We start from the raw sequence: 10,591 nt of genomic DNA on the forward strand, positions 1-10,591 counted from the left end.
TCGGTATTTGAACACCTCAGTAGCGTGATTAGGATCCTGAATCTGAGGATGCACAGCACTGGGGAAAGAACCAACGCAGCTCGCCCAGTACTGGAGCTTTTATATCTTTGTGCCTTGGGGGTCCAGCAACCATCACATTGTAATAATCCAGGTTCAAAATTAATTCTCATTAGGCATCGTATTTAACTCTTTGTGCACACAACTAGCCTTTAAAGTATCATTTATCTGAAGCCAACAGAAGAGGTTAGGGACCTGGCTCTGAGGGTCATGTACTTAGCCACAAATGTATGGACCAGAGTTCAGATCACCAACACCTACATGAAAGCCCGACAGGCCTGGCAGCTACCTGCAGCTCCAACTCAAGAGGTAGAGACAGCAGATCCCTCAGGCGAGTTACACTCCCTCAGTGGTTCAGCCAGAGAGCCTCAGAGAAGTAGAGAGCAGTTGAGGAAGACACCCAGCATCAACCTTCATCCTCACATGCATCCTCACGCACATGCAAAAATGGAGATTAAGGGGAAAGCCAAAATAAAGGAGTTGTGTATGGGGCTAGGGAAGTAGCTCCATAATTTAGAGGAGAGGACCAGAGTTCAGTTCCCAGCACCAGTCACAGCTGCTTGTGACTCCAAATCCAGTGGAGCCAACTTCCATTTCTGACTTCTGTAGGCACCAGCACTTACCTGTACATTCCCCCACACAGTACACACATATGTACTTAACTTTAAAAATTAAATCTTTAAGCTGTCCGTTCGAGGCACATGTCTTTAATCCCAGCACTCGGGAGGCAGAGGCAGGTGGATTTCTGTGAATTTGAGGACAGCCTGGTCTACAGAGTGAATTCCAGGACAGCCTAGGCTGCACAGCGAAACTGTGTCTCAAACCAAAAACAAACAAATCTTAAAAAAAAAAAAATGAAGTCAATTATGACTTTCTCATAATCATGTATTGATACAATTTTTTAAGGTTTATATAATTTTTTAAAACATATTAGTATTATGTGTATATGTGCAGAGTGCATGAGAGAGTGCACATGAGAGAGTGTGCATGTGTGTTAGTGTGTGTGCATGATGTATAGAGGAGGCTAGAGAACAAGTGTAGGCGGTTGTTTCTCTTTGTTCATATTTCAGTGGGTTCCAGGGATGCAGGATTAAGATGCTCACTGTGAGGAATCAGATAGTTCTGCATGCTTCAGAGCTGTCAGGATAGTGCTGGGTTAGTTCATCTGCAGTGTTGATTGCTTTCCTCAGCCTTGCCTTTCTCCTAGTCAGTGCCCCAGATTTTTGGAGAAGGTTGTCTGTCCATGGAAAATGGTGACATGGACCTATGTGGATGTGGAAGGCATGGCTCCAGGTTGTGTGCCAGTGTCTGGCAACAGCCATTCATTGCGTCAGTGGCTTATGCAAGCACTGGGAAGAGAAGAAAGTCAGTAAGAGGTCAATGTCAAGAGCAGGTCAGAAAGAGGCCTTCCACAAATGAGACGGGGCTCTTCACAAACCGATGGGTATATGAAAAGGAAAAGAGAAAGCTGCCTGATGCATTGGGGAGAGAATGGAAGGACATGAGCTCTCTAGACAGAGATGTCTGGGATGGAGAGACTATGTGGGGATCTATGAAAGCTGAGTTGATCTGGGACTTGGGAAGCGTCCATATCAGAGTCCATGCCACATTGTTCAGCTAATGCAGCTGGCTCTGTGACAGTTCTGGCCCGAGCGTCAGACTTGAGGGTCTAAAAGTGGATGCATTAGGAAGCCAACAACTGAAGAAGACAGATAGACAAACCTTTGTGCCCTGAGGATTATAGTGGAGTGGGTCTTCAGAAAAGCAGATCTCCACTAGGGTGGGAGATAGAAGAGCGTTCCTCAGCCTCTGTGCACGGCATTTACAGTCTGACCAGGAGCTGGGGCTGGGCTGAGGCTTTGGAGAGCCGTGCGTGCTCTTGAGGCTCTGGACTGGAGCCCACTCCAACTAGAAAAGTAAGCAGCTTAGGCATAGTGAAAGCTCTAGACACTGGGAAAGATACAGAGATGAACTAGGCTGCCCCACCACTGGATGTGCAAGGACTGGCTGCTGACAGTTCCCAGGGCAGTGTCTGAGGGCTCATTTGGAGGTTGAGTTAGACTTTCTCAGGATTCTTTCAGCCCAGAGAGTCTATGCAGCTCTGCTCTTCAGAAGTAGTGGACCTGGGCCATGGCCAGCTGGCCCAGCATTTGAGAAGTAGAGGTGGGAAGACCAGAAGGTTAAGTACAAGCCTTGACTATATATAGTGAGTTTGAGGCCAACCCAGACTAAATGAGAACTTGTCTTAAAAAAAAAAAAATCTTAAAACAACAACAAAAAACTAACAAATGGAAGGAAGGGTGGAAGGGAAGAAAAGAGAAGAAAAGAAAAGAAGAGAAGAGAAAAGGAAAGAGAGGTAGAAGTAACTCAGGGAAAACCCTAGGAGAGATGACAGGCTTCCTGAAGATGCAGAGTAAACGGAGCCTCTGACCCCACCAGAACCTGCCATGCACACACATCACTGCCTTTGTACCCTGGAAAAACTCCCCTGTTCAGTTAGGCAGCACATAGCTCTGTATAGAGGGATGGAGAAGGAGTGTCCTTCCCAAGGCTGGCTGGGCTGTTACACATGCTGTTTGACTTATTTCTATAGCCTGCCAAGGTAGTAGAAAGATTCCAGGCCACTCAAACCACAGAGTAAAGTGGAAAAGAGGCCAGGGAAAAACCTGGGAGATTGCTAAAAAGGTAACTGTTTAAGATAATATTGTTTTAATCTTCAGAGAGACCGGTCTGTTAATATGAATCAAAATTGTTCATCGTGAGTTTATTCCAGCCTTAGTGAGTTTACTAAGCTAAATATTCAAGCATATTAGTTTTCAAATATATTTATAAAGATTCTTCTGTATATTTAGAAAACAACTGGATCACCCTATACATCCAACAGTATAGGATTGATTAAATAGATCATGCTATAGTTCTAGCTAAATAAAAATAGAGACCTATGTTTGAGAAGGAAAGTGGTGTACTAAATAAGTTAAAAATGTGTTTTTTTTAAAAAGATAGAAAATAAGGGGCCAACAAAATGGCTCAGCAAGTAAAGGTGCTTACCAGCAAGCTTGACAGCCTAAGTTCAATCCCGGGATCTCATGTAGTGAACAAATTTGTCCTCTGACCCTCTATTTGCACTATGGCATACACCCCTGCTCCATAGGTGCCTACACACATATACATGCACAAATAAAGTAATAAAATGTAGCAAAAAACGTAAAGATAGGAACAATGATCAGTGATCTTATGTCTCTAGGTTTATCTGTAAATATCCCTTGATTTATGATCTAATTTCATTTCCAAAGGAGATTTGAGACCCTCTCTTTTCCAGTCATCTCATTATTATAATTTATAGTACCATTTCCAGAAATAATTCTGTATCACAAAAATACCAAATGAATAAAAGCATGTGTTAAATATATATATTATTTTCATTTGTATTTAAGAGACAAAAGTATGTAATAGGAGATTTTATGGTCGTGGTGAATGGCAGCTTCATTACAATGGTTAAGGGCCTGGTTTCTGGAGCCAAACTGTATATCCAAATTGCAGATTGTCAGGGTGAGCACATGCAGCTCCCTCCCCTTGCTCTGATTGCCTGTAAGATACAGGCAGGAGTCCTCATCCTACAGTGTGCCATGAGGACTGAGCTTATCTGGACCGAGTACTTAGAACTAGTGATGCTCAATGCCAGGCAAACACTGTCTGAAATGTTAGCTGTCACCTTCCTGCCTCAGCCTCCTCACTGCTGGGGTTTTAGGCCTTGGCTTCACCCTCAGTCAGACAAAGGCTTTGTCATTGGCAGTGGTGTTGTGAGTTTTTGTTTTCTAATTTTTGCTTTTTGAGATAAGGTCTTGTATAACCAAAAGTAGCCTGGAACTCACTGTGTAGCCTAGGCTGGCCTCAAACTTACAACCCCTGTCTTAGCCTTCTGAGTGCTATATTGCCCCCAGCTGTCATGAGTTGCTATTGAGTACTTGAGGGTTAGAGGTTTATCTCTGTGACATGGAATGGTGCTGTACAACTGCAATCTCAGAACCTAAGAGCCAGAGACAGGGAAGTTAGGAGTTCAAGACCAACCTCTACCATTCAGTGAACTCGAGGCCAGCCTGGGTTGTATGAAACCATATCTCCAAACAATTCATTCATTCAAAATTAATGAGATATGGAAATAACTTAGTTGTAGAGCACTTGTTGGCATGGTAGAACACTGACCTAGTGTGTATGTGGCCCTGGGTTCAAAGTCCCATAATGATAGATAAATAAATAAACAGCAACACTGTAAAAAAATTGACCAATTCAAGCGATGGAATTCTTAATGAAGAATTTCCCTTTTTCTTTTGTGCCAGATGCCTTGGATGAGTACTTTGAATATGATGCAGAGGAGTTCTTGGTCTCTTTGGCCTTGCTGATAACTGAAGGGCGGACCCCTGAGTGCTCTGTGAAAGGCCGTGCAGAGAGTTTCCACTGCCCTCCGGCGCAGTCTCGTTTCCCACCAACAGCCAGACATGAATGCAGTGACAAGCTGGCCCAGGTGAGGCCCAGGCTCCATTGCCGTTGGGTTTGTCTTTTGTGTAAACTGGCTCAGATGGTTTTGTTCAGTCGGAGTGATTTTTATATTTGAGTAGTGTCTTGGAAGTGCTCCAGGTGACTTCCCTAAGCTGAGGAAATGCTGGAAGCTCTCCTGCCCCTCTGCTCCACAGGAGTCTTCACTGCCTCCATCCATCCCCTTCCCCTGAGCTGTGGAGGCTTACCTTGGCCCTCCATTGAATGTTCTTAGTCATTAGATAACTGGTCTACACTAACTAGTTCTCCTGTATTTTTTCAGTGGGAATAATTTTTATTGATATTTTAAATGTAAATTGTTAAAACATTTTAATAAGTAGCACATACTATAATTTCTAAAAATTACATATTTTCTCTAATATATATTTCCCTCTAGTTATTAATTTTTTGTTGTGGTAGGTTTTTTTTCTTTTTGGATTTTTTTTTTTTTTTTTTTTTTTTTTTTTTGAGACAGGGTTTCTCTGTGTAGCCCTGGCTGTCCTGGAACTCACTCCATAGACCAGGCTGGCCTTGAACTCAGGAATCCGCCTGCCTATGCCTCCCAAATGCTGGGATTATAGGCGTGTACCACCACTGCCCGGCTGTTGTGGGGTTTTTTTTTTGTTTTTTTTGTTTTTTTTTTTAAGATTTATTCATTTTATATATGTAAGTACACTGTCATTGTCTTCAAGCACACCAGAAGAGGGTATCGGATCCCATTACAGATGGTTGTGAGCAACCAGGTGGTTGCTGGGAATTGAACTCAGGATCTCTGGAAAACAGTAGATGCTCTTAGCCTCTGAACCATCACTCCAGCTCCTGTTACTTGTTTTTTGGAGACAGAGTTTCTCTGTGTAGCCCTGGCTGTCCTGGAACTCTCTTTGTAGACCAGGATGACCTTGAACTCACAGAGATCTACCTGCCTCTGCCTCCCAAGTGCTGGGATTAAAGGCATGCACCACCACTGTCCAGCAAGTACTCTACAACTGAGCTGCCTGTCTTTTTTTAAGTTTTATTTAATATATATGAGTGTTTTGGCTGCATGTATGTCTGTGTACCACCTGAATGCCAGGTGCCCATGGAAGCCAGAAGAGAGCATTGGATCTTCTGAAACTAGATTTACAGATGGTTGTGAGACATGATGTAGGTGCTGGGAATAGAAGAGATAGCCAAGCCTGAGCAAGTGCTACTGCATATGCTGTGTTTCTTATGCAGATATCTACAATTATGGTTTTAAAATTTAAATTCAAAATTAAGGCAGTTATTGAGAATATTCATTTGTTTATCTTCCCTTTCTCCCAGTGTCGCCAAGCCAGACGAACCAGATCTGAGGTCACACTGTTGTGGAAAAATAATCTTCCAATCATGGTGGAAGTAATGCTTCTGCCAGATTGCTGCTACAGTGACGAGGGACCTAGCACAGAGGGGACAGATCTGAATGACCCCGCCATTAAGCAAGATGCACTGTTACTGGAGAGGTGGATCTTGGAGCCTGTTCCCCGACAGTGAGTTGTTGAGCTTGGGCTCCAGTTTTCCATGACCTCTTATACCTTACCCTGCCACTGCATCATGCCTCTGAATCCCCCGTTTTTATGTGGTAAAGTTGAGATACTTAATGCATTGGTTCACTACGTAATTATGACATCAAGTGACATTAGGAAATGCATGTAGGCGCTCTTAGAGTACACATCCCAAGAGGCACCTGTTCCCACTTTCCCCTTCCAAAAGGAGTCTCTCAGTCTCTCAGCCATGTTCCCTCCCTTAGGAATGGTGATCGCTTCATCGAAGAGAAGGCCCTTCTGCTGGCTGTCAGATCGTTTGTGTTTTTTTCTCAGTTAAGTGCTTGGCTAAGTGTTTCTCATGGTGCTATTCCACGAAACATTCTTTACAGGTATGTATATCCGGGGTGGGGGGGGGTTGTGTCAATGTATAGTCAGTTTACTGAATGGTGTTTAACCTGTCAAAAGCATTTTTCCTTCATTTATAAATGAAAATCAGTATATGTTAAGGTTTTTCACAAGTTAAGAGAATAATAATATGTTTTATTATGTTAATTATATTGGTAATATATGGATAATCTTGTTGAGCTATATCTTGTTAGGATGGCTTGGTGGGTTAAATTTGGTGGACAAAAAATGTTTAAAGAACATTCAGCTTTATCTTAGGAAGCTGAGCTGAACTTAATGCCACAGTAAAGAGGGAACTGAGGTCACCTGGGTTTGTGACTTCCTTGGATGATCTGGAGTTTTCTATCTCAAGCATATAAACATTGCTGGACATAATGCTGTGTGCTCACAGCGCCAACTATTCCAGATGTGGGGGTAGGTAGGATTGCTGGAACAGTGAGTTTGAACCTGAGCAAGATAGCAAACGCCTGTCTAAAAAAGAAAGAAAGAAAGAAAGAAAGAAAGAAAGAAAGAAAGGAAGGAAGGAAGGAAGGAAGGAAGGAAGGAAGGAAGGAAGGAAGGAAGGAAAGAAAGAAAGAAAGAAAGAAAGAAAGAAAGAAAGAAAGAAAGAAAGAAAGAAAGAAAGAAAGAAAGGAAAGAAAGGAAGGAAGGAAGGAGAGAGAAGCACACGCACATTTGTGTGTATGACTTCTTGTATGCATATGTGTATGTTTGTGTGTGTGCAAAAAGAAACCTGCAGGCTGCCAAGCACCTAATTGTTTCTTTATGCAGGTGAAACAGTCTCTAGACTGTCTTGCTCAATAAGCAGAATCAACTTATTTAATAGTAAACACAAAGCCCTGTTTTTCCTTTGGTTTTTTGTTTGTTTGTTTGGGTTTGTTGTTTTGGAGGGATCTTTTTTTTTTTCCTTTTTGTTCTCTCTCCCTCTGTGTGTGTGTGTGTGTGTGTGTGTGTGTGTGTGGTTTTCTTTGGTTTGGTTTGGTTTTTCCCTGTGTATCCCTGGCTGTCCTGGAACTAACTCTATACACCAGTCTGACCTCAAACTCACAAAGATCTGCCTGCCTCTGCTTCCTGAGTGCTGGGATTAAAAGCATGTGCCACCACTGCCTGGTACTTTTGGGTTTTTATTTTGGCAAATATGATTAAATCATAATATTCTTGAGCTTTTGGTGTTTAAGTTTTCTGTAGTTCCTTCCTGTAATCTCACAGAAGGCTAAAAGTAAGAGGATCATTGCATTGCATACCAACTTGTGCTAAATAGTAAATTCTAGGACATCCAGGGCTACAGAATGAAACTCTATCTTGTTTGTTTGTTTGTTTGTTTTTGTTTTGGGGGCCCCAGTTTCTATGTATAGCCCTGGCTGGCCTGGAACTTGCTCTGTAGACCAGGCTGGCTTCGAACTCAGGAATCTGCCTGTCTCTGCCTCCCAAGGGCTAGGGTCAAAGGTGTTGCTCCACCACCATCTGACTATAAAATTTGGTCTTAAACACTAAAATAACAGAAAACAGTCCCCCTCATCTGAGTTCAGTCGTCTGTGCCATATATGTTGCTTTTAGTGGTGACATCTAAGACCAAGGGGCTGAAAGTGGGCCTTAGTGGTAGTTAATGCAGAGATAAAACTGCTTTGTAGCCTTAAAGTGATTCAGGGCAACAAGGGGCAGCTTGTGACTGATCTATGTTGTTTGTCTCTAGAATCAGTGCTGCTGATGTCGACCTGCAGTGGAGTTTTTCACAGACTCCAACTGAGCATGTGTTTCCCGTTCCCAATGTCTCTCACAATGTGGCCTTGAAAGTCAGCGTTCAATCCTTACCCAGACAAGCTCATTATCCGGTTTTGACCTGTAGTATTCATACTAACATTGGTCTGTATGAGAAGAGAATTCAAGAACAGGAGCTTAGAGCCTGTCAGCACCATGGCCCTGGTGAGGTAGAGTACCGTTGTCCCAGCAGCTCACAGAATCTATGCAGCAAGCACACATGGACCATGGCACCTGTGAGTGCCCTGCATGTCAGAAGTGGCATGCCTCCCGAGTACACTGCAGCCATTAGAAATGTCAGGCTTTGCCCAGGCACGGGTAGCAAGTCTGACCACGGGGCACCTCAAGCCAGTGTCCTGGGTTTCAGTGGCACCGGAGGAGATGTGAGGCCACAGGAGACATCAGTGAGAACTTTGAAGTCACTCTCTGTGATCCATTCCAGTGTCTCCAGCTGTCAGAGCTCTAGGCAGCCAGTAGGGGAGCCTAATCCTTTAATTGACTCCCTGATTCAGGATCGTCAAGAAGTCATTGCCAGGATTGCTCAGCACTTGATTCACTGTGACCCCAGCTCCTCTCGCATGTCCGAACTCCCCTATAACACCCAGGAGACCACGTCACTTAGCCCAAAGCTTCACCGAGTTTCACAGGAAAGTGGGTGTGTGAGAAGATGCAAGGAAGCATTCTCTGTCTCTTTTGGGAGTGCAGAGTTTGGCTCCCCAGGAGACAGCAGGGAGGGAAAAGTGAGAGAGAAGTCAGAAAGCAGGCCAGGAGAAACCTGCGCCTCTCAGTACCCTCGCCAGCCTGCTGGGGAGGCGAGCCCACTGATTGGCTCTTTGCTCCAGGAGCGTCAGGATGTCATAGCCAGGATCGCACAACACCTGGAGCACATCGACCCTGCAGCTCACATTCCCCGGCCTGCATTCAGCAAGCACGACTCCAATTCCATTCCTTCTAAAGTGTTCAGGAGTTCATTTGATGACAAAACCTTGTTGAAGAAGGACAGAGAGAATATCTCTGTTTCTGCTTCTCATACAGAAGTGTCCTTATTGGGAGATCGAGGTGATGGGAAAAGCCTCAAACCTAGTAAATGCTTCCGATCTTTCAAATACAGTCCTCAAGAAAAGCTTCTGAAACCTGAAGTAAGAACTCAGGGTCAGAGCCATCCTGATGACGTGACCCACACAGCCAGGCAGGAGCTGCTGAACAAGGCTGGTGGCTTACTAACTTCCTCTAACTCATCTCTCTGCAATGAAAGCAGCTTGGGTTTGATTAGCAGATTGGAAAGCACATCTTGTAAATTACAACTTAAGGAGCAAGAAATGAGCCATGAAACTGAGAAACAGTGTTTGCATTGCAACAGTATTGACAAACAGACTTGCACAAATAAATATACGGAGAAAATAAAAGATGAGAATAGCCCAAGATCTCTCAGTCACCTCCAGTGTGATGATTCAAAAGGTATTGACTCGAACATAAAAGTGACTATGCTGGATATGCCTGACTATTTGAGCAACTACAAAACTAATTGTTCAAATAAAGACTCCAAAAGATCAAAGACATGTGAGCAAAGCATTCAGCTTGACACAGAAAATGATCTCAGTGAAGATATTGAGGGTTCCAAAAGCCCAGTATCAGACCAACTAAAAACTGAGCAGGAGGAAAAAAAAGATTCAATTGCCGGAAAACCTCAAAGTGTAAAGCACTTTTTGTCTACAAGCGAAAGACTGAAAAACGCAGACACGTTGGTAGGTAACATGTAATATTTCAAATGTAATTTTTAGCTATTAGCTGTGGTTTGAATTTGATTCACCGGAGATGTGGTTATGAAGGCCCAAGGGTGCCTGTTATTTGTAGAGTACCCAGTGTGGTGTGATAAGATTTCTACAGAACTACTATTATTCTTGCAAACACACCCTCTTGAAAGTCAACACAAGGTAAGAGAAGAAATGGATCATGAGTCACATGCTTTAAAATTCAGTGTGTGGTCCCTTCTTTAAAAGCTACGATTACAGCAGCAAAACTTTCAAGGTTCTGTAAGGTCTGTCATTTCAACCTTTTGACAACAATCTAAAAGCTATGTGACCTTTTCCTCCCATTCAGAAGCACCTGGCCTTTATATTTGGCCTGGGGACGCAGGAATGAATGCTGTGTGTGTGTGTGTGTGTGTGTGTGTGTGTGTGTGTGTTTATGTGTGTGTGTTTATGTGTGTGTGTTTATGTGTGTGTGTATGTGTGTGTGTGTGTATTGCCTCGAACCGGGATTTCTAGCGGGGTCCCTTGTTCCACGGGACTAGGGGTTCTGGCCAGGTGGGCATGGGATTCGGCTTTGACAAACAG

General features: G+C 43.5%; 1 protein-coding gene across 6 annotated transcripts in view; it reads left to right on the plus strand.

Annotated features, from left to right (window-relative positions):
• Nucleotides 1–10,591, plus strand: part of Fam214a (family with sequence similarity 214 member A) — a 77,926-nt gene that overhangs the window by 46,264 nt on the left and 21,071 nt on the right. For all 6 annotated transcript variants that reach the window (XR_004111265.1, XR_004111264.1, XM_031343144.1 and 3 more), the window contains 4 exons: nucleotides 4,395–4,579; nucleotides 5,893–6,095; nucleotides 6,356–6,481; nucleotides 8,191–10,000. Coding sequence is in view for 4 of the 6 variants with exons in the window: in XM_031343144.1 (XP_031199004.1) it covers nucleotides 4,395–4,579; nucleotides 5,893–6,095; nucleotides 6,356–6,481; nucleotides 8,191–10,000 (2,324 nt within the window). In the remaining 2 variants the exon portion in view is untranslated. The remainder of the gene's footprint in view (nucleotides 1–4,394; nucleotides 4,580–5,892; nucleotides 6,096–6,355; nucleotides 6,482–8,190; nucleotides 10,001–10,591) is intronic.

The sequence above is a fragment of the Mastomys coucha genome, unplaced genomic scaffold (assembly GCF_008632895.1).
Source record: "Mastomys coucha isolate ucsf_1 unplaced genomic scaffold, UCSF_Mcou_1 pScaffold23, whole genome shotgun sequence".
NCBI lineage: Eukaryota > Metazoa > Chordata > Mammalia > Rodentia > Muridae > Mastomys > Mastomys coucha.